This window comes from Arachis duranensis, unplaced genomic scaffold (genome assembly GCF_000817695.3).
Source record: "Arachis duranensis cultivar V14167 unplaced genomic scaffold, aradu.V14167.gnm2.J7QH unplaced_Scaffold_232525, whole genome shotgun sequence".
NCBI classification, from domain to species: domain Eukaryota; kingdom Viridiplantae; phylum Streptophyta; class Magnoliopsida; order Fabales; family Fabaceae; genus Arachis; species Arachis duranensis.
In genome coordinates this window covers 1,667,278-1,690,399 of record NW_026264851.1, presented here as the reverse complement: position 1 = coordinate 1,690,399, position 23,122 = coordinate 1,667,278, and the positions used below count along the sequence as shown (strand labels likewise).

Sequence of the window (23,122 nt, the reverse complement as noted above, 5' to 3'; positions counted from 1 at the left end):
GAAGTCACAAGTATATTTTGTTATTATTATATGAAAAGTTGGAACTTGGAACTGAGGATTATGTATCTTATTGTTTCTACATCAGTCAATTGTGAAAGTGATATTTTGGAGAGAAAAAAATGGAACCTTTTCCCACATTGTTATTACTTATTATACTTTGTTAGATACTTAACTGATGAGGTGGAAAACAAACTACAAATATACAAATCAAACTTATAATAGGAGGAAAATATAAATAATGAGTTATTCTGAACTTTGAATAGTATTTTTTCAACCACCAGTTGAGTGCTGTTAGGTCTATAAACAAAGTAGTTTCCATGACAATCAATGAACAAAATGAAACGATGATAACTAACATGAGAACCCTCACTTTTCTTCTTCTACTCTTCCTTCTGTATGATTTTTTGCAGGCGCATTCTGCACAAGATACTCTAATCACCGGCCAAAGCATACCTAGAACTAGAAAAGTTCTTGCTTCAGCCGGTGAAAAATTCGTACTAGGCTTCTTCTCTCCTCTGGAAAACCCAGGTCAAAGTTACCTCGGAATATGGTACAACACCAACAGAACTTACCCAGGAAAAACAGTAATGGTTTGGGTTGCAAATAGAGACAATCCTGTTCTGGGTTCCAATGGTGGAGGAGTCTTCCAAATTGCACAAGATGGAAATCTTCTAGTCACAAATGAATCAGGGTCAACGTTCTGGTCTTCTAAACTTGATAAATCCAGTTCCAATAACAGAACAGTCAAGTTAACCGACTCTGGGAACTTAGTGTTGTTCCAGCATCATGATGATGATGGCAATGGAACAAGCTACATAATTTGGCAAAGCTTTCAATACCCAACAGACACGTTTCTTCCCGGAATGGAAATAGACAGAGCCATGGAACTTACTTCTTGGAGATACGACGGCGGTGGCGGTGGAAGAGAGAGCTTCTTCACCTTCAAGATGTCTCAAACAGGAAACAACCGTTTCAGAATCATGGATAGCCAAAACCAACTTCACTGGGAGAATGATGGACTCAATTCCAATGATTTGTCCCCTGATGTGCTTAACTACTTGACAAACTTCACCGATGCAGAAAATCGTCCATCCAAGTATGTCAACACAAACACTTCGAAATCGTTGTACTATTCATACCAAGACACAAGGATCGTGATGAACTCTACAGGAGAGTTACAATTTTGGAAGTGGGAAGAATCTGAATGGATCATGCAATGGAAACATCCTTCAAGCATGTGCAAGATACACAATTTCTGTGGTAACTTTAGCAGCTGCAACGTCGATGATTGGATGCCATGCAAGTGTTTGCCAGGGTTTAGGCTCGCTTCAGAGTATGAAACTCAGAGCTATGAAATGGGGATGAAATTCCCAGGATGTGTGAGAAAGTCAGAATCCCATGGCGACAACAGAGACATGGTGTTCCTCAATCTACCTAAGATAAGACTCGATGAGACAGATCAAAAGGAATATAACACAGAGACTGAAGAAGAATGCAAGTTTTTGTGCTTGAACATGTCTCATCCACAGTGCCAGGCTTATGCATACAACACTTCTAACGACTATCGTGTCGTTACTTCTTCTTCGTGTAGGATTTGGACAAATGATTTAGCTACTCTTCAAGTAGACCAAGAGGCTGGTGGTGATCTTGCTGTTCTTGTCAAGAGTTCAGATATAGGTAAATTTTAAATGATTTGGCAACCAAAATTGTAACAAGTTGAACTGAGCCTGAAGTGTATATTTCTGTGCAGGGCGAACAGTGACATGTAATCCTTGCGGAATATATACAATTCCTTATCCGCTAAGTACAGGGCCAAACTGTGGAGACCCGGAATACTATAAGTTCAATTGCAGCTACTCAACAGGGCAGGTAAGTTTCATGATGCCCGGAGGACAATTGAAAAGAATTACTTGGATCGACGAAAATGCCAGAAAGTTTTACATCAAAACGGATGATACATATCATTGTGATTACATCTATCAAAATGACAAACCTGATCCTCCATTTTATGTGACTAACTGGTGCTTTAAAGAGGATCAAATAGAGATTAGTTGGCAACCGCCACTCCAACGGCCTTGTAATGAGCATAATGACTGCAGGGGTTTCCCTCATTCAACATGCATGCCAACAATTGAAGGGAAAAACAGGTGCCTTTGTGATCCAAAATATCAATGGAATTCCTCAATTTCAAATTGTATGCAAGGTTAGGTTTCTATCCTATGTAATCTCAAGGTTAGATGAATCATTTATGCTAGGCTGCTAGGCTAAAACATTATTAGTCCAGAAATTTTGGGGTTCTACATTATAATTATTCTATGCATTTTATTTACTTCATTGCACAGATGAGAAATCAAGAAATCATTTGAGGGACCGAGTACATTTGATTCTCATAGTAACTCTTGCTGGTGTGATTTTTCTAGCAAGCACAATGGTATTTGGTTATGTGTGGAGAAAAAAAGTGATAGGTAAAAATTTTTGGTTTTGCACTTTCAATTATTCACACACAGCTCATCTTCATAATGATCATAATTCGTCTCTGTATTGAGTTCAGACAGGGAAAACATTCAAATTCAGGAGAGCTTGTATGACACTGAAAGGCATGTTAAAGGTTTAATTGGTTTGGGACGTTTAGAAGAAAAACACAGTAAAGGGATTGAAGTGCCATTTTACACTTTTGGAAGCATTGTAGCAGCTACTGATAATTTCTCAGATTCAAACAAGCTTGGAAAAGGAGGTTATGGACCAGTTTACAAGGTAATTGAGTTAGTTCATTTAACTTTAATTTCTTGCAAACTAAGCAATCAAGCTATGCAAGAGTTTGTCATGACATATGCATGGATTAACTGTTATTTAGGCAAGGTTTCCCGGAGGTCAAGACATTGCAGTAAAAAGGCTTTCAAGTGTTTCTACTCAAGGGTTAGAGGAGTTCAAGAATGAGACTGTTTTAATTGCCAAACTCCAACATCGGAACCTTGTTAGACTCAGAGGCTACTGTGTAAAAGGGGATGAAAAAATCTTACTCTATGAATATATGCCAAACAAAAGTTTGGACTCATTTATATTTGGTATATCTCACATGGTCCATTATGTAACTTACAGGAAGTAAATCTTAATTTTTGTTTTCATAAATTATTAACCTTGTTTCTTTGAACATCGATGTGGTAGATCGGACACGAACTCTGCTCCTGAACTGGCAAATGCGATTTGACATAATTTTGGGCATTGCACGAGGATTGCTATATCTTCACCAAGACTCTATACTAAGAGTAATTCATAGAGACCTAAAAACTAGCAACATTCTTTTAGACAAGGATATGACACCAAAGATTTCAGATTTTGGACTTGCAAAAATATTTGGAGGAAAAGAAACTGAAGCAAGCACAGAGAGAGTCATGGGAACATAGTAAGTTCTCCAAGACTATGCAATTGTAATCATAACATATTTATCAGAAGATATTTACACATGGAGATTAGTTTCGTGACATGTTACAATAAATCTTTTTTCAGTGGATATATGGCACCAGAGTATGCTTTGGATGGATTTTTCTCAATCAAATCTGATGTTTTCAGTTTTGGTGTAGTCATATTAGAGATTCTAAGTGGAAAAAAGAACACAGGATTCTATCAATTCAAACAAACTGCTACCCTTTTGGGATATGTATGTTTTTCGTATCTTACACTCTTTGTTATTGTTCTTTTGTTTTGTTGTTATGCTGACTTGATTACAATAATGGACATTATCTCAGGCATGGGGATTATGGACAGAGAATAGGCTTACGGATTTAATGGATGCATCTTTCAGTGGAAATTGCGACGAGAATCAATTTATCAAGTGTTCACAAATTGCACTCTTGTGTGTGCAAGATGAACCAGGTGATCGACCAACCATGTCAAATGTTGTGACAATGCTTGATAGCGAGATTGCAACCATCCCTACTCCTACACAACCAACATTTTATGCAGTTAGAAGGACTAGGAGCACTACTCCTTTTTCTTCAAGCAAACCAGAGACAACTATGCAAGTTGAGAGCAGTTATCAAGAAGACATGGTGGATTAGACTAAAATATGATAGAAATTTTTTTGAAAGATTAATTTAAGATGCTCTTTGGATCATGAAATTTATCTTGATATGATCCTTTTCGCTGATTATCATGTAAGGTTTAAGCTAAATAAACGTTAGAAAAAGATAGAAAGATAAAGTGTAAAGAAAATGGAATCACACAAATTTAAGCTATAACTAGTGTGCTCATATCCTTAATGATTATGCGGTTAAAACTCATGTGAAAGTAGAAAAAGCTCCTCCTCTATAGCATATCTAACATTGTTGGTCGTCTGTTTCAATTTTTTTTATTAAATTTAAATAACATCTCATAATATCTCTTGGGAAAAAGAATTCCAATAATAGTACAAATAATACCATTCAATGATTGAATTTTCTACTTAGGTATATGGGATTTAGCAGCATTTACAACGACTTGGACTAGCATGGCAGCTAGCAAGTCACGAGTCCCTGTGGGGAGTATTACTTTTTATTTATATATTCATGTTGAAACTAAAGCTAAGTACATACCGGAATATTATGATGGAGGAGGATAACAAATTAATAATACCCAATGTGGTAGTAGGAGAAGGACAATTGTATCAACCTAGCAGTTTGTGTGCAAATTGCAGCTGAAGGAGGATAACAAATTAATAATACCCACATGTTCTATAGCATACCCCATTTTTTGTCATGACATGCATAAAACTACCAAACCTCCATTTTTGACCTTAACAGGTAACATGAGAACAATCACTTTCCTCTTCCTCTTCTATCTGCAGTTGCCATGCTCCTTTAAGTCCTGTTTGGCAAGGGATTTCTTAAATCCTGGCCAAAACATAACTGGAATTACAAGTGTTCTTGTTTCAGCTGGACAAAGATTTGTATTAGGCTTCTTTTCTCCAGCTGGAAACCCAACAGAGACTTACCTTGGAATATGGTACTACCAATCACAGACCTTCTCATCAGAACTGCCGACAGTGGTATGGGTGGCCAATAGAGACAAACCAATCTTGAATTCCCATGTTGGAGTGTTCCAAATTGCAGGTGATGGAAACCTCGTGGTCAAAGACAATTACTGGTCCTCTGAACTTGAAGGGTCTTCATCAAGAAACAGGACAGTGAAGCTAATGGATTCAGGGAACCTAGTATTGTTCCAAAACGATGAGAATATATGGCAGAGTTTCCAACACCCCACAGACACGTTTCTTCCGGGTATGAAAATGGATACAACCATGGAACTAACTTGTTGGAGTGGTGACAGTGATCCACGACCTGGGAACTTCACCTTCAAGATCATGTCTCAAACAGCAGGGGACAACCCTCCTTACATAATCTTGAACAACAATAAGCTCTATTGGGAGAGTAGTGGACAAAACGGACACTTGAATCCAGATTCAGAGTTTGATGCTGTAGCTTACTTTTTGAGCAACTTCAGCTCTTCAACGAAACTAGGTAATCCCGTGAGTCCTACGAACTACGAGAACACAAGGCTATTGATGAATTCAACTGGGTATCTTCAGTTTCTAACAAGGGACAATTTCCAAGGTGATTGGTTGGTTTATTGGAAAGCTCCAAAGAGCTTATGCGACTCATACAATTTTTGCGGCAACTTCTTCACCTGCAACGACAACAACGTGGAGCGATGCAAGTGTTTACCGGGATTTAACCAAGTTAGCGAAGGTGATACTAATGGCTATTGTGCTAGAAAATCATCGTCGTGCGGAGAAGGCATAGGGTTCTTGAATTTGGTGATGGTGAAAGTGCGAAACCCTGATGTATATTACACGGCAGCAAATGAAACTGATTGTAAGGACAAGTGCGTTAAAATGTGCCCCAAGTGCCAGGCCTATTCTTATAGTGTTCCTATGGACACTACAAGGCGTGACCTTAGTTTCTCTACTTGCTGGATTTGGACACACGATTTAATTACACTCCAAGAAGGATACTTCGGCCGTAATCTCTCTGTCCGGGTAGATATATCAGACATAGGTATCATGCTTTTTCTTACTCATACAATTTATTTGAAAAATGAAATGGATAACAATTATCATGTTTGCAGAAGCAACTCCAAGAAGTTGTGAGCCTTGCGGAACAAACATAGTCCCTTATCCGTTGAGCACTGGACCCAATTGTGGTGATCCCTTGTACTTCACGTTCAGTTGCAACCGCTCAACAGGAGACCTTAGTTTCGTACCTACTACGACAAGTGACGGTTACACAGTTATTAGCATTGACGCAGATTCTAGAAAGTTCGTCATCAAAGTCAGTTCTGCGGAAACTTATTGTAATCTGCAAAGTCGTAACGATAAAACTCTGCAAATCCATTTTCCGTTTAACGTGACTAACGAGTGCCGCACAGAAGATGAAGTAGAGGTTACTTGGCTACCACCTTCTGAACCCATCTGCAATGAATCACTGGATTGTAAGGGTTGGAACCACTCAACTTGTGAAAAAACAGGAGATTCTAAGAGGTGTCTTTGCAATTCAAACTATCGTTGGAATAACGCTTCTCTTAATTGTGATATTAATGGTAAGCATGTTATTTTGTTGATCACTCATTCTTGCTAATTCACTCAAGCATTCATCCTACTTGATCTTTCTTTTGCAGAAGCAATAGCCATTCCTGTTGGTACAGAACAAAAGGTAAACAAAAAAAGCCAAAAGTCTTTGATTATCGGAGTAACTCTTGGAAGTGTGCTTGTTCTGGCATGTGCTATAGTTTCTGCTTATTTATGTAGAAGGAAAATAACTTACAACAAAGGTAACTTTCTTTATAAGAATAGTTTTACAAATGCATTGCATTTAATTATGTATCGTCACAGGATAAAAAATAATTACTTTTTACAATCATCGCCTGAATGATTATTCCAAAAAATAGGAATATGATTGAATATTTGAATGAACCTGTAGCATCAAAATTAAACTCTTTTTCTATTTGAGAATTTTTTCATTCACATAAAGTTGTATCAACTAGGGATGTCAATGGGGCAGGGCGAGGGCGGGGGAGGCCTCCTTGCTCCCCATCCCCGCCCCCCAAATTTACTCCTCATTCCCATTCTCATTCTCCATTGTGGGGGAATATTGCTCCCTATCTCTATTCTCCATTTGGCCCCATTTCCCGCGGGAACCCTATTCCTCAATCTCTCTAATAGTTTTGACTAATTATTAATTTTCATAATAAAGTTGAAAGTATCTATCCTATATAAAAATAGCAAGATTTTATATAAAAAGTCCAAACGTCAAGATGGTGACTTTCAAATGACGCGGTGGGAGACGTCATGGCAAGCCAGAGCATAGGGCAGTGGACGAGGGTAGAGGTAGGGGACACGGCATCAAAGAGAAGAATGGACACGATGATAGAATTGTGGAAAGGAACGCCACGAATATAGAGAACAACACGGTGAGGGTGATGGAACAGTGAGGGGTGACAATGCAGTGAGACGGGAGAGTGGCGAGAGAGTGGCTACAGAGAGGTTGGATGGAGTATGGATGACGTTAGAGATCTATGAACTAAAGAAGGTTATGCAAATAAGAATTAGGAATAAACTATTAAAGACAATTAATTAAATTTAGAATAAACTATTAGGGTTATATGGCATGTGAAATGACTAAAAAACATATATGAAAAATAAACTATTAAGGACAATTAAGCAACTTTAGAATTTCGGGGATTAGCGGGGACGGGGTGGGGATCCCCGCTCGGTCCCGCTCCTACCTCGGGGGAATTTCGTCTCCCATCCCCATCCCCGCGAAAAAAATTCCCCACAGTCGGATCTCCATTCGGGGCAATTCCCGCAGGGATCCCCGCATCCCGGGGAGTTTTGCCATCCCTAGTATCAACTGCTTTTAATTAAAAAAAAAAAGAAAACCCATTGTTATCTGCCTGTTTACAAATTTTCAGACAAGGATAAAATTCAGAGAAATCGAGGGAGATTTTATGATAGTGAGAGACATGTGAAGGATTTGATGGAGGTTGAAGGATTTGAAGAAAAAGACCATGAAGACATAGAAGTACCATTCTTTGATTTTGAGAGCATACTAATAGCAACAGATAACTTCTCTGATGCAAATAAGCTTGGACGAGGTGGTTATGGACCGGTCTACAAGGTGATCAACGAGGCATATATATAGATCTATTTATCCATTTTTGTTTAGTTACTTTCTACTTTCTAGCTAATTAAGTTTCCGAGAATGACATAACATGTTATTTGTTTTTTCAGGGTAAGCTTCAAGATGAAGTTGTTGCAGTAAAACGGCTTTCAAGTATTTCGTCACAAGGTTTACTTGAGTTTAAGAATGAGGTTGTTTTGATAGCCAAATTACAGCATCGAAATCTTGTTAGGCTAAGAGGCTATTGCATCAAAGGAGAAGAAAAGATTTTACTCTATGAGTATATGCCTAACAAAAGCTTAGACTCATTTATTTTCGGTTAGTCCCAAAGTATATCTATCAGTATGATTTAGTTCATTCCAAATATATCTAGTTCAATTACTAACTGTAACTGCTTTCATTGGCATGCAAATTTGGAATTCTGCAAAGATCCTAAACAAAGTGTACATTTGGATTGGCAAATACGGTTTGACATCATTTTAGGAGTTGCTCGAGGAATATTATACCTTCATCAAGACTCCAGACTAAGAGTAATTCATCGAGATTTAAAAACTAGCAACATTCTTTTGGATAAGATGATGCAACCTAAAATTTCAGATTTTGGCTTGGCAAGAATAGTAGGAGGCAAAGAAACTGAGACGAACACAGAGAGAGTAGTGGGCACTTAGTAAGTTTGATAGTTTGTGTATGTTTTGGCATGATATTAATTCATTGTTAAAGATTACTTTCATGTTAATTACTGACGATTTTTTCTTTTTACAGTGGATATATGTCTCCTGAATATGCATTAGATGGATTCTTTTCGACCAAATCTGATGTTTTCAGCTTTGGTGTAGTCTTACTAGAGATTATAAGTGGAAAAAAGAACACTGGATTTTATCAATCCAGCCAAGTTCCAAGCCTTTTAGGCTACGTAAGTCTCACCCTAGTCCAATAATTTCCCTTCAAATTTCTTTTAGCTATGTAAGTGTGATTACTTATTATTATTTTCTTTCAAGATTGTTCCAGGCATGGAAACTGTGGACAGAGAATAAGTTGATAGATTTAATGGACATGAGTTTAGTAGAAAGTTGCAATGAGAATCAGTTTATTAGGTGTGCACATGCTGCACTCTTGTGTGTCCAAGATGAACCAAGTGACCGACCAAGCATGTCAAGTGTAGTGACCATGCTCGATAGTGAGACTTCAACCCTTCCAACCCCAAAACAACCAACATTTTTTGCCAGCAGAGGCCAACCCACAACTTCTTCCAGTAAATCAACAGAAATAAATATGCAATTTGAGAGTACCACTCATTATCAGGAAGGTCGATAGAGTGAGAAAGCTCAAGGCATCAAATGATATGTTTTTGCTTCTTCCTTGGATCTGAAGCTGCTTTCTAAAGCGCTTGGTTCATTTTTATTGCATTTCTTTGCAGCAAGTCCTAACCTCCAAATTGATCAATGTTTGACGTAACTATTGCCTTGCTAAGGGGTGCATTTTTATTCAAATTGTATTGAGACTTCACAGGTAAAACAAGAAGAAAACAAGGTTTATGTGTTGAGTTATGTATATAACTAATTTTAAACCAATGACAAACATTATTTTATTGGATTAAACACCTAATTAACTTTTGATTGTGTTTGATTAGTATTACAGGGCAAAAAAATAAAATAGATCAGCCCAAATCAATTGAAACAAAAACAGAAGCTGCTAAAAGTAAGTCCAAAAGGAAATAACAAAGAAATCACATCGGCTGAGAGGTAAGCGAAGCAAATTCAGCCCAAGTTGCATCATTTAAATGGAAGCCTTCCAAAGCTATCATTCACGAGTTCACTTCCGTCAGAAACATGAAGAAAGAGAAGAAAGCTTCTTCTTGGTTTATGCAACGGAGCAGAAAAAAAGAGAAAGGAAGATTACAAAAGTAAATGTGTTATGGCCTAAAATGAGTCATGACCGGTGCTCAAGAGAATAATTCCATAGCAAGTCTAACATACATAAATATAAGTTAGAACAAGAAATTTACAAATATTTCACAAGTTTTAAAATAAATAGTTATACATTTTTAACAAAAATTAAAATAATTAAGAATAGTTAGATTCTGTCTGTGACATATGGAGCATATACACCTAGGTACTCGATAAAGAATAGATACTCGTTGTAGATTGTTACTCTTAAATAGAAAGTCTCACATAGTCAAGTATTTATTCCTAAAAAATATTTTTAGAAAAAACGGGATGAGTTTTGCAATGACTAAACAATACATCTATAATCGACATGAGACCATATAAACATTATTATCAAAGTAATTTTAATTAGAAAATAATAATTGATAATAATAAGTGAATCAATAAGAGAGCTCTCATATAGAAATTAAATTAAAAGTCCATATTTGGGCGGCTCCACCTCTATGTTCCTCTAGTGTGTCCTAACAAAATAACAGATTTAACGTGCGGCCTACACGTTAGGCTAGCAACATCCCTGCTAGCTGGAGTTTGAGTCAGATGCATTTAAGTTAACGTCATAATCGCTGTTAACTACGATTTTTTAATACGAGCTTCCCAAACTAATTCAAAACATATAGTTTCAAATATAATAAATCTTTCAGATATATAAAGTATTGAATCAAACCAAATCAAATAATATTTTCTCGTCAGAAATTTTTTTCAATTATACTTTTTAAATTATAAAAAACAAATTTTACAATTTTAAAGTAAGTGAATGTTAACAAATATTTTAATACTTCAAAAGTATATATCTTAATGGATAAGAATATTCTAAATTCTAGATACTATTTATATTAGTATATAATATATATTACTATATTAATAGTATATATAACTATATTAATCTATTAATATAATTACTGTAACTGTAATAGAATTTTTACAAATTCGAAATGATAATAAATAAAAGAAATAAAATATATATATTTTTTCTAATTTTATTTTAATAAAAAATTTGTAATAATTGAATTATGACATATTCATTATGTTCGGAAATAAATGTCAACAAATAAGATATGTCTTTCTAACTATTGCCTTGCTAAGGGCCAAGGGGTGCATTTTTATTCAAATTTATTGAGACTATTCACAGGGTAAAACAAGAAGAAAACAAGGTTTATGCATATCCTTAATAACATTGAAGTTGGTAATGCTCAAAAATATAAAAAAGAAAAACTAAAAAAGTAATCTTCTTCGCGGTAAAAAAATATACTTTTTTATCCCCTTAAGAACGTAACATGTAAACTCTAAGATGAATGTTACCTGTGTAATTACACTCTTATGCATGTACACATCTGTTTTAGAATTTAAGGTGAAAGTTAGGAAAAGAGAAAATGTAAAAAGTTTGTTTTTGAGTATTATTATTGTTTGGTGCGGTGCTTGCAGCAGTCACTTTAATTTGCCTCGGTCAATAGCTGAAGCACTACTTTTAGACTGCATCTGGAGAAGAGATCGAGACTGAGAGACTTAGATTAAATTAAGCCTTTATATCGTGTTTGGTATAAAATATAATAGACTGAATTATATCTCAATATTATGTTTAGTTTAAGATAAATATAGAGATGGAAAGGTAGATTTAGAATTTAAAAAATTAAATAAAAATATTTTTGAAAAGATATGTTATTAAAATTTCAGTTTATGTCCTAAAAAATTGTAGTCCTTGTATCACTATTCTTTAGAGATACTAAAGAGATTAAAATTTTGTATCCCATAACTGAAATTTTAGTTTTAATATCTAACGACCAAATATAATACTGAATTTCAATTCTCTAATCTCAATCTCAATTTCTGACTTTTTGAAAACAAAAGTTTTTCTCTTTTGAAAAAACTAAAAGATGCATAAATATGATTGATAAAGCATCCACATAATGTTTTAGTAGTTGTTAAAAGGATCACAATTACAACAAATTTGGTCACTATTGATCTTATTAGCTAATAACTAATAACAACATGAAATACAGAACAGCCTTTCTCTCCCTCCATTGTTTGCTGTGCACTTTCCATTCATGTTTAGCAAAAGATTTCTTGAACGTTGGTGAAAACATAACCGGAACAAGTGTTCTTTCTTCAGCCAAGAACAAATTCGTACTAGGCTTCTTTTCTCCTCCTGGAAGCCCTACAAGAAGTTACCTAGGAATATGGTACAATCAATCACAGTATCCAGGACCGCAAACAGTAATATGGGTTGCCAACAGAGACAATCCTATTTCAAATCCCAACGTTGGAGTGTTTCGAATTGCCAATGATGGAAGAATCACTGTAACAGATACATCAGGTTCTGGCCAAACATGTTATTGGTCTTCAAGGAATGAAGCTTCTACATCAAGAAACAGGACAGTGAAGCTATTCGATTCTGGCAACCTAGTGCTGATGATGGTACTTGACGAAGCCATCATCTACCAAAGCTTCCATCACCCCACAGACACGTTTCTTGCCGGCATGAAAATGGACTCGGAGATGAAACTAACTTCTTGGAGCAGCGATGATAATCCTAGAACTGGATCATTCACTTTTCAGATCGCCGGGGACGGTGATGACTACAGCTACAAGTACAAGTACAGCCCTTCTTATGCTATCTTAAAGAATTGGCAACGCTATTGGGAGAGTGGGAAGCACTTGGATTCAGATTTCGATGCCATAATATCTTACATGCTCACCAACTTCAGCACCGGAACAAACACTTCTGACAACTTTGACAACACCATGTTGGTGATGAAGAGTACCGGAGAGCTTAAGCTTCTGGTTTGGGACAGCTTCGGACACGATTGGTTGGTACGGTGGAAGGCTCCGGCGAGCCCCTGCGACCAGTACAACTTTTGCGGCCACTTCACAAGCTGTAACGGTAATAACTACAAACCTTGTAACTGCTTACCTGGCTTCAAGAGAGCAGAAGTTAGCGATGAGAACAACGGATGTGTTAGAAGGACAGCCACAGAAGAATCATGTGGTGGCGGCGGAGGAGAAGGTAGAAGTGCTTTCTTGGAGTTTGTTAAGGTGAAACCTGGAATCCCGGATGGAAAATACCCTGCAGAGAATGAATCAGAATGCAAAGAAAGATGCCTTCAGAACTGTAGTCACTGCCAGGCGTATTCGTATGTTGAAGCTGATGTCAACGGTTATAGGTGTTGGATATGGACACAGGAATTAGATACAGTTCAAGATGTTGAAGATGATCACCTTCGTAACCTCTTCGTCCGCCTAGACAAATCAGATATAGGTATATATTTGTCTAACTGAGAATTCTCAGATGATTTAATATGTTTAACTAAATTGTTATTTAACGATTGCTGGCAGAGCCAACTACAAGAACTTGTGAACCTTGTGGGATAAACACAGTTCCTTATCCGTTAAGCACTGGGCCAAATTGTGGTGACCCCAATTACTTCAACTTCAGTTGTAACAGCTCAACAGGTCAGCTTACATTCATTACTAGAACTTCCACGAGTGGCACTACTATCCATCATAAAGTTACTAGCATGGATGTTGAATCCAAAAAGTTGGTTATTCAAGTTGACCCCTCAGTCACTTACTGCACATATGAGACATTTAGCAGCGATGAAAGTCTCCACATTGGATCTCCATTTAGTGTGACCAATGATTGCCTTGACGAAGATGAAATAGAGGTCACTTGGGAACCGCCACATGAACCAATCTGCACTCACTCACAAAATTGTGAGGGATGGAATCATTCAACTTGCAAAGCAACAAGAAATGGAATGAGGTGCATTTGTGATGTCAATTATCGTTGGGATGGTGATTCTCTAACTTGTAAACAAGGTAATCAAACTAATGACGTATAAGTTTCTATATAGTTTAAAATAACAAGAAAACAAGTTTGTTTGATAAGTAGTTTACATTTTTTTTTTAAATATGGTGTTTGTTCTCTTTCTTCTTCTTCTGTAGTTCCTAGTAAAGGAAATTCAAGTGGCAAAACATATTTGATTCTTGGAATAACTCTTACAAGCGTGATTACTCTGGCATGTGCAATTATCTTTGCTTACTTATGCAACAGAAAAAGGAAGGAAGGTAACTGTTTCAATTACTTTAGAATTTTGAATAGGTTTGGAAAACTTTTTTTTTTATCAGCACAAATACAGTGGATATTTTATTTGCCCATTTAACTACTATTTCAATTCAGACAAGAAAAGTAATAAGAGAAATCGAGGGCGCTTATTTGACAATGAAAAGGATGTGAAGGATTTGATTGAGGAGGAGGGATTAGAAGAAGAAGACAACGAAGGCATAGAGGTGCCTTATTTTGATTTTGAAAGTATATTAAATGCAACAGATAACTTCTCAGATGCAAATAAGCTTGGACGTGGAGGCTATGGACCTGTCTATAAGGTGAATATACGATATATCTCTGTTTGAGTTTAGTTACTTTAGTTTCTTCTTAACCATTTGTTTTTATGGAATTCCTCACCAAAATTTTGATGATGTCATCTATTGATTTTTAATTTTAGGGTAAGCTCCAAAATGGTGAAGTTGTTGCGATAAAGAGGCTTTCAAGTATTTCATCACAAGGCTTACATGAGTTTAAAAATGAAGTTGTTTTGATCGCTAAACTTCAACATCGTAATCTTGTTCGACTAAGGGGCTATTGCATTAGAGGACAAGAAAAAATTCTAATTTACGAATATATGCGGCACAAGAGTTTAGACTCGATTATATTCGGTTAGTAATACAATACATAAAACTGATTTATAGTTTCATATATCACAATTTTGCACTTAATTTCTTTGACATCATGCCAGTTAAATGAGAAAAAAAATGGTGTATGTGACAATGACAATCTAAAAATAGTGTCTATATATATGTGTTCGTTTACAAATATATTTAGTAACATTATTTATGGTGCATTTCAAATATATCATGTTTACTAATTGCATGATTTCTTTTTATCGAAAATGAACATCTAAGCAGATCCAACACAAAGTGGATTTTTGAATTGGCAAATCCGGTTCGACATTATTGTTGGAATTGCTCGAGGAATGCTCTATCTTCATCAAGATTCTAGATTGCGAGTAATCCATAGAGATTTGAAAACCAGTAATATTCTATTAGATGAGGAGATGAAACCAAAAATTTCAGACTTTGGATTGGCGAAAATAGTCACAAATAAAGATATCGAAACTGACACAAAGAGAATAGTAGGAACTTAGTAAGTTAATTTTAATTCATCTTATTGAGAATGTTAACAATTTTAATTAGTTCCAATACAAAAATAAATAGTTTTTTGTATAAATTATACCAACTTATTATAATTTTTTTAGTGGATATATGTCACCTGAATATGCAAGAGATGGACGTTGTTCGACCAAATCTGATGTTTTCAGTTTTGGTGTAATCATACTTGAGATTATCAGTGGAAAAAAGAATACAAAATTTTCCCAGTCCGACGAATATCTAAGCCTTTTGGATTATGTAAGTTGTGTTTCACATGCTGAAGCCTTTGTTTTCTTTTCATTTAATTTCTTTTATGCAATCTAGCTAATTAGTATCATGATTATTTTGCTAACAAATTGTTCCAGGCTTGGACACTATGGACACAGAACAAGTTGCTGGAGTTAATGGACAAGTCTTTAGGTGAAAGTTGCAATGCGAATCAATTTATTAGATGCGCACATATTGGACTCTTGTGTGTACAAGATGATCCAGGTGATAGGCCAACCATGTCAAATGTTGTGACATTGCTTGATAGTGAGACTGCAACCATTCCAACTCCAAAACAACCAACTTTTTTTGGAGGCAGAAGAGCCCTCTCCACCACAACTTCTTCAAGTAAACCGGAAACAACTTCCAGCAGACCAGAAATAACAAGTATTCAATTTGATAGTACTAGTAGCATTCTAGAAGGTCGGTAGAACATGATGATCAAGGCGTTTATTTCTTCTTCTTTCTAGGCATGCGTTTTTATGCAAACTTATATTCATGATATGCTTTTTCTTTTTTTTAAGTTAGGAGTGAGACTCGAACTCGCGACTTTATTTTAAATGAGTATGAAGAGAGTATGTCATTTGAGTTATAGTTCGTTGGCCATGATATGCTTTATTATCGTTATCGCGTATGTTTTATTTCATTTGTTGAGTCATAATACATAGAGTCCTTGTTGTTCAGGTCTTCAGGATACACATGGAAAGTAACACGTTTGTGTTTATTAAACAAAATAATAATAATAATAAAGGAACCAATGTTTGGTATTTGATTATTTTGTTCTCGGGCATGCTCTTGATAATAAAATATAAAATAATTAAATTAAATAAAACACGAATTAATTTCGCTGGTTAAGTTAATAATTTGTGTATAAAATTGTTCGTAAACTAATGACTAATCTGTCGTGAATTAGAGCTTTAAGATTTATTGTTAGTCAATAAATTATTGTATATATAAAATAAAATTTAAATTTTTGATACTTTTTAAAAAAGATGAATAAACTAGGTACTCATCAATCCAAGTCAGTTATTTTCATTCCTTACTTGTACATTAGTTTTCAAGCGATGGATTTGCATTCCTTTTTGAATGATTGATGATTGATCACACAAGCATATCGTCCTATGCACCTACCCAGACAAGAAATTAAAGACCTTACTTTTTTCCTTTTTCTCTTTTGAAAAAAGAAAAAAAAAGGTGAAATGAAAAAGAATTACGTGGAAAAGGTAGGACTAATAAGTAATAACAGTAGTAATGTGTGGCAAAAAAGTCACCGGCAATGTGCTTAACGACTAAAGTTTAGTAATAGGTATTCTAATTTCACATAATCATTCTCTAACTTTTGCTCTCGGAAGAGGATAAGACACTTACAGCCATATTTTGTATGGAAGTACAGGAGATCATCGTCATGTGGGAGACAAATGTCGAAAGATTGTGTTTTTAAAGATCGAAAATCATTGTCATAGATCGAAAAATTGTTCTTAAAATTTTAAGCAATGCGTTGACAATAGTTTTTAACCTGTGAGAAGCAAAGAAAACGAAGCAAATACAAAAAGAATAGTGAAAGCTTAGTAAGTTAACTAGATACGCGTGACTGAAAATTTTATGTTTTGTTATCATTACTCATCGATATAGATAATTTTTACATTGAATTGTTATATTACAGTGGATATATATCTCCTAAATATGCAGTGGATGGATTTTTTTCAACCAAATCGGATGTTTTCAGCTTTGGTGTAACCGTGCTTGAGATTATTATCACTGGAAAAAAGAACAAAGAATTCTCAGTCCAACCAATTTTTAAGCCTTATGGGTTATGTATATATGTTTAGTTTATTACACTTTTTTTCTCTTTTTTTTCTTTATTTCAATATTCTTCAGCAATCTATTTTAACATGGAGACTATTGATAGAGGATAAGTTGCCTGACTTAATGGACATATATCTGTAAAAGAAAGTTGCAATCCAAATTAGTTCATCAGGTGTGCACAAATGGACTGCTGCGCGTGCAAGATGATCCACATGATCGACCAAGCATGTCTGATATTGTGACACTTCTTGTTACTGAGAATGCAACCATTTCATATCCAAAACAACCAACTTACTTTCGGAGCAGAAGCCTAGTTTCTACCACAACTAGACCAGAAATAAGTATGCTGTTTGATACTAGTATCCTTTAAAAAAGATGTAATATCATATAATAAATATTTAAATATGTTAAATAATTTTAATAATGCTAATTGATCTTAATATGAGTTAATAGTCAATTTCGTCTCTGAAAGATACCTCGATCTCTATTTTCGTCCCCAAAAGTCAAAATTAATCAAAATCGTCCCTCAAAAATACCTTACCTGATCACATTCATCCTTCTGTCATCTCCCTAGCTGAGTTGACAAACGTCCGCTGACGTGGGCCGTTAACTGCCAAGGTGACAGAGAACAAAAACGACGTCGTTTCGGTAGAAAACGCTACTAGGGTTGAAACGTCGCCGTTTTGTCTTCAGAGGAGGCGTGTCATATCAACCATCGTTATGTCTTTCATCATGGCAGCACCTTTACCTTCACCTTCACCTTATCCTTCTTCTCCTTCAACATGCCCCCATCGACTTCAGCTATGTTAAGAGAGTTCCATGGAACCCTTCAGCATGTGAGAATTTCCACTCTTTATCATCAAACTTGAGCAACTGTTGTACCTCGCTCTTATCTCTAATCGGAATAGGGAAAGCAATTACAAATTTCAACCTCCCAAACCTTGAAACCTCAACCTCATGCGTCCATGATTTCCAGTCTCAGCTCAATTCCTTGTTTCTCCAAAACAACCTCGTTGACTTGTGCTTTGACCCTCACCAGTTCGTCATGTCCCGAAACATCTGCGCAGGAATTGAAACCCTAAAAGATTGGGACAAGAACCTTGGCCAAATCACGCCTCTTGATACTAGTTGCAAACAAGACCTCACTGATCTTTCGCTATGTGATGTGTGTCTTACTGCGGGATTTTAGGTGCAGCATAAACTTGTCTCCATTGATGGTAATGATTCTCAGTCTGAAAATTGTTTCAAATTTACTATTCTATATGCTACTACGTTTGTGGGTATGTCACTTTGGTATGTCACTTTACCCACAGGGTGGTGGTTCTGGTGGGAAAAGTCACCAGGATTTAGTTTTTGGGTTAACTGGTGCTGGCATTGCTTTGTTAGTTATGTCTTGTTTGTTAGGGGTTTATGTTTGGTATGATAGGAAGGTTAGGAGGATGAAGCTTAATGATGATGAATTTGATTTTGATCCTGAGGAACAACGGTCCAGGCGTAGGTTGATGCCTAATACGGGGTCTATTTGGTTTAAGATTGATGAGCTTTATAAGGCTACTGATAATTTCTCAAACAAGAATTTCATTGGCAGGGGGTGGATTTGGGCTTGTTTTCAAGGGAGTTTTGTCCGATGGTTCGGTCGTGGCGGTTAAGAGGATCTTGGAATCTGATTTTCAAGAGGATGTGGAGTTTTGTAATGAGGTAGAGATTATTAGCAACCTGAAGCACCAGAATATGGTGCCTCTTCGAGGCTGTTGTGTAGTAGATGATGATGATGAAAAATTTAATGACAGGGAAAGGCAGAGGATTTTGGTTTATGATTACATGCCGAATGAAAACCTTGAAGACCATCTGTTTCTGGTGAGTGAGCAGCAAAAGTTGAAGAAATCGCTGGCTTGGCCTCAAAAGATGAGCATAATCTTAGATGTGGCAAAGGGGCTGGCTTATCTGTCATGTGATGCATGTGACACGCTACCACAACCACCATTTCCTATCTCCATCCAGTCAGCCAGCCAGGGATTACGGCTCCTACTTACCTCTACTGCTACCGAAAGTGTTCATGGCAATGTATTTATCGTTCAAATTGGGATTAGGATTTATCCACTTCAGGGACTAATTTGACATCTTAAACAAGAGTTATCTTGTCATCAACAACATGCTATAGCCTGGCGTTTGCCACCTTGGCAGTTAACGGCTCACGTCAGCAGACGTTTGCCAACTCAGCTAGGGAGATGACGGAAGGACGAACATGATCAGGTAAGGTATCTTTGGAGGACGATTTTGATTAATTTTGACTTTCGGGGACAAAAATGGAGATCGAAGTATCTTTCAGGGACGAAATTGACTATTAACTCATCTTAATATATTCTAACATCTTTCTCGGATTCAAGTAACAAGTTGAATTTGAAATTTATTTAAAATAACAAAATAAAAAAAAGCTACATAAATTGATAGATATGGTGCAGACGAAATTATCGAAAAGAAGCTGCCACAAAAAAATGCAGATAAAACTTCTGCAAAAAAAGCCCAGATGAAACTGCAACAAGAAAAATGCAGACAAAGCTACCGCAAAAGAGTGCAGATGAAGCTGCTGCAAAGAAGCGCAGACATAATTGTCACAAGAAAAGCCCAAATGAAATTGTCGCAAAAAAAACGCAAAGAAAAGTGAACTGCCCGAAAACTGCCAAAAAGATGCCAAACTGCGAAGAGATGATAAAATGTCAGAAGATGGCGAACTATTGGAAGGTGATGAAAAATACATCTATGAGAATAGGTAAGCAATGGATGATAATGGGGTTGGTTCATTAGACTCTAAAAGACATAGACGCAGAGAAAAAATATCAAAGGAGTGACAAAAAACAAAAAAATATGGCATAGATAAAAAGGGTTAAAAATACGGTGATTTCACGAGAAGAAAAAATAACTTATTATCTTTAAGGAGGATACATGACTCTGATACTATATTAGAAAAAGTAGGAGAAAACAATAGAAGAAATGTCTGTGTATATTTAAATTATATAAAATGATATAATATAAAAGGGTATTTATAGATGTTAAGAAAATCGAAATAATAAAGACGTGATATCCTATCATAAATATTCAAACATGTTAAATAATTCTAATGAATACTAATTGATTCTAATATATTCTAACATTATATTTATAGGATTTTTTATTTAAAAAAATTAAAAAAAAACTTTATTATCCCAAAAAAATTATTAAAACTTTAATTTTCAAAATACATTTTTTTTTGTATTTAAGATAAATTCGTCGCATCTCCGACGAACCTCATTATTTTTAAAAGTTCGCCTTATCCCATAACGAACTTTAACTCGGATCCTCCATAAATACCCAGACAATAAAAGACAATAAAAAATTCTTAGAGAGTACAGAAAAAAGAATTGAAAAAGATAAGTAGTGACTCTTTGTGGTTGTGTGTCTCTCCACGCTATAACCCCTCTTCTAACTGTTTTGTCTTTTCTATCAGTTTACAAATACGCTATTTTAGGTTTTGTAAAAAAAATTATGTATTTATGTTAATAATTTCTAAAAGCTAAATATGTTTTTAAGAGTATTTTAAAATTGTGCTATACTTATTAAAATTAAAATGTCAAATATAATTTAAATTTATTTTTATATTTATGTCAGTTATTTTTATAGTGAGAAAAGAAAAAAAAGCAATAGATCATGTGGGATGAGTCGTCTTCTTATTATTTTTGATGAGTCTATATTTGATGATAAATTTTGCCTTGATTTAGACAGATATCATCATATAAACTCACACTTAATTACCAAAATAACATACTTTTGTGTTTGATCTCTAAATTGATCATAAATGTGAAAATATGCGTTTTTGTGCTTAAATTGATCATTTTAATTCTACTTTTATGTCATTCGATGCCATGACATGTTTGTTAAGTATGCGTATGCACAAAGCACGTGAATTCATTAAGGAAACACATGATCCACGATTTTAGGGGCCTTTGGCCCAGTTTTGGAAGGTTTGATGTTGAATGGAAAGTGCTATATCAAGGAGAATTGAAGCCATATGAAGCATGAGCTTACATTAGGACTTAGACATAATTTTACATAATAGAAGTAGGAGTAGTGTAAATTAGGGAGAGCTCTCTTAGGATTTTTAATTAGAGTTCATTGTAGCATTTTATAGCAAGATTTGATTTTTGATTTTGCTTATCTTTATTGTAAGTACTCTTGATCTTCTCTTTAATTACACTACTTTTGCTTTTATTTTCTTATGGTTCAAGCTACTTTGTTTATATATGCAACTTTAGTTTCTTAAAGTTTTGATTGATGAATTTAATGTTTTATGGTTTATATATGCTTGATTACTTGTTTATAGTTGGTTTTGTGAATATTTTGGTTATATCTTTTATTTTTCTTTGCAATTTGTCATGTTTTGGTTTTGTGTCCACCAAGTGTTTGTGAAAATGCCACTTGGTAATCTTGAGTAGATTTTCACACCTTGACTTGGGATTTGAATTCTTAGGATACTAGAGTCATGATATCCGACATTTAGTGGTAATTCTTAGATAGTTAGTTGACTCTTATTTCCATTGACGCTAGCTTTTTACCAATTAGTTTGGTAAGTTAGTTAGGATTTATGGATTAAAGTCAATTATACTTGCTTAACTTACTCATCGATGTTAGGGGTAGACTAAGCGAGATTGACTTATCATAATTATCATAGTTGTAGTTATGACGATGATATGATTTTTTGGATTCTCATTCCCAAGTCTAGACTCTTTATGCATTGCTAGCATTTTTACTAAATTTTTATCTTGTTTCTCTTTTTATTGCATTGATTTCCAATTTTGATCGTTCTTTAATTCTTTTATTTCTTAAGTTCTTTTAATCTTTTGTTTTTTTTTTTTATTGAAAAATCCCTTTTTCCTCACAACCAAAAACGTGACATCTCAATTGCATTCTGAGAGAGAACGACTCGAAATTTCATTATTCTCTGTATCAATTTGTATTAAAAAAAATCGTACTTTAATGTTGGGAGCTAATTATTAATTTAGTCTATATTTATAATGAACCGCTTATTCTTCTATCGAAAAATTTTGAACAGTACAATTCTCACATATCAATCTTCATCAATTCTTTTTATGTATTCTTTATTTACTGTCTTTTTTTTCTTGGATATTTACGGAAAATGTGTTAAAATTTGTTGTAGAATAAGACGAATTTCTTAATAGAGATGCAATAAACTTATTTTAAATATTAAAAAAAATTGTATTTCAAAAATTAAAATTTCAAAAATTTCTTTCGAAAAATATTTTTTTTTATTTTCTAATAGAAAAAATTACTATGTTTATACAAAGACAATGATTCCTGTGCTAGATAGATGAAGTGAAGAATATAATGGTGTGTTTCAACTTTCAACAATAAAGATAAACCCACATCAGACTCGACAATAATAAAGATATGTCTACTTTTATTTTTTTTCTTTTCTCAAAAGAAAAAGGTGAAAAAGAGTATCAGCTGGCGTGGAAAACATTGTAAGGATTGAAGCACTTGCCTTTAGACGGAGGTCGATACGAAACGAGACTTTGACATGTATAACTTAGAATCAATAATGGCCTCTTTCACCATATATACTGTATCTCATTTCTTTTTAGCTTTGAATCATTCTTGCTTATTTGTAGCATATTTAGTTATTCAAAAATGTTATTCATATGTTAAAATTAATTATTAATATATTTATATATAAATATATATATATTTAATTTA

The 23,122-nt window shown here is 34.9% G+C and overlaps 3 protein-coding genes across 3 annotated transcripts; all 3 read left to right on the top strand.

Annotated features, from left to right (window-relative positions):
- The first annotated feature begins 277 nt into the window (after window positions 1-277).
- On the top strand, window positions 278-9,700 carry LOC107462016 (uncharacterized). Its single transcript, XM_016080571.3, has 16 exons — window positions 278-1,677; window positions 1,751-2,203; window positions 2,343-2,465; window positions 2,552-2,754; window positions 2,855-3,065; window positions 3,166-3,403; window positions 3,508-3,658; window positions 3,747-4,049; window positions 4,655-6,032; window positions 6,103-6,573; window positions 6,652-6,804; window positions 7,945-8,150; window positions 8,264-8,471; window positions 8,583-8,820; window positions 8,916-9,066; window positions 9,162-9,700. Exons 1-16 carry the CDS (start codon window positions 318-320, stop codon window positions 9,465-9,467), a joined length of 6,153 nt encoding a protein of 2,050 aa, XP_015936057.3. The 5' UTR covers window positions 278-317; the 3' UTR covers window positions 9,468-9,700.
- A 2,385-nt stretch (window positions 9,701-12,085) lies between these two features.
- LOC127744072 (G-type lectin S-receptor-like serine/threonine-protein kinase At4g03230) lies at window positions 12,086-16,244 on the top strand. Its single transcript, XM_052256342.1, has 8 exons — window positions 12,086-13,352; window positions 13,430-13,912; window positions 14,039-14,161; window positions 14,274-14,479; window positions 14,599-14,809; window positions 15,059-15,296; window positions 15,409-15,559; window positions 15,667-16,244. The coding sequence occupies exons 1-8, from the start codon at window positions 12,086-12,088 to the stop codon at window positions 15,997-15,999; spliced, it is 3,012 nt and encodes a 1,003-aa protein (XP_052112302.1). The 3' UTR covers window positions 16,000-16,244.
- A 2,175-nt stretch (window positions 16,245-18,419) lies between these two features.
- LOC127744119 (probable receptor-like protein kinase At1g11050) lies at window positions 18,420-19,492 on the top strand. Its single transcript, XM_052256391.1, has 3 exons — window positions 18,420-18,539; window positions 18,688-18,868; window positions 18,963-19,492. Exons 1-3 carry the CDS (start codon window positions 18,420-18,422, stop codon window positions 19,490-19,492), a joined length of 831 nt encoding a protein of 276 aa, XP_052112351.1.
- The last annotated feature ends 3,630 nt before the right edge of the window (window positions 19,493-23,122 follow it).

What these genes read in the sequence shown, in the direction of transcription:
- LOC107462016 (XM_016080571.3), top strand. Translation starts at nt 318, where the DNA reads ATGACAATCAATGAACAAAATGAAACGATGATAACTAACATGAGAACC. An exon ending in GAGAGAGTCATGGGAACATA is followed by an intron (nt 3,404 to 3,507) that starts GTAAGTTCTCCA and finishes ATCTTTTTTCAG; the next exon opens with TGGATATATGGCACCAGAGT. An exon ending in GTTATGGACCGGTCTACAAG is followed by an intron (nt 8,151 to 8,263) that starts GTGATCAACGAG and finishes TTGTTTTTTCAG; the next exon opens with GGTAAGCTTCAAGATGAAGT.
- LOC127744072 (XM_052256342.1), top strand. Translation starts at nt 12,086, where the DNA reads ATGAAATACAGAACAGCCTTTCTCTCCCTCCATTGTTTGCTGTGCACT. An exon ending in CAACAGAAAAAGGAAGGAAG is followed by an intron (nt 14,162 to 14,273) that starts GTAACTGTTTCA and finishes ATTTCAATTCAG; the next exon opens with ACAAGAAAAGTAATAAGAGA. An exon ending in ATCTAAGCCTTTTGGATTAT is followed by an intron (nt 15,560 to 15,666) that starts GTAAGTTGTGTT and finishes AAATTGTTCCAG; the next exon opens with GCTTGGACACTATGGACACA.
- LOC127744119 (XM_052256391.1), top strand. Translation starts at nt 18,420, where the DNA reads ATGTCCCGAAACATCTGCGCAGGAATTGAAACCCTAAAAGATTGGGAC. An exon ending in CTGATCTTTCGCTATGTGAT is followed by an intron (nt 18,540 to 18,687) that starts GTGTGTCTTACT and finishes CTTTACCCACAG; the next exon opens with GGTGGTGGTTCTGGTGGGAA. An exon ending in TGAGGAACAACGGTCCAGGC is followed by an intron (nt 18,869 to 18,962) that starts GTAGGTTGATGC and finishes TTTCATTGGCAG; the next exon opens with GGGGTGGATTTGGGCTTGTT.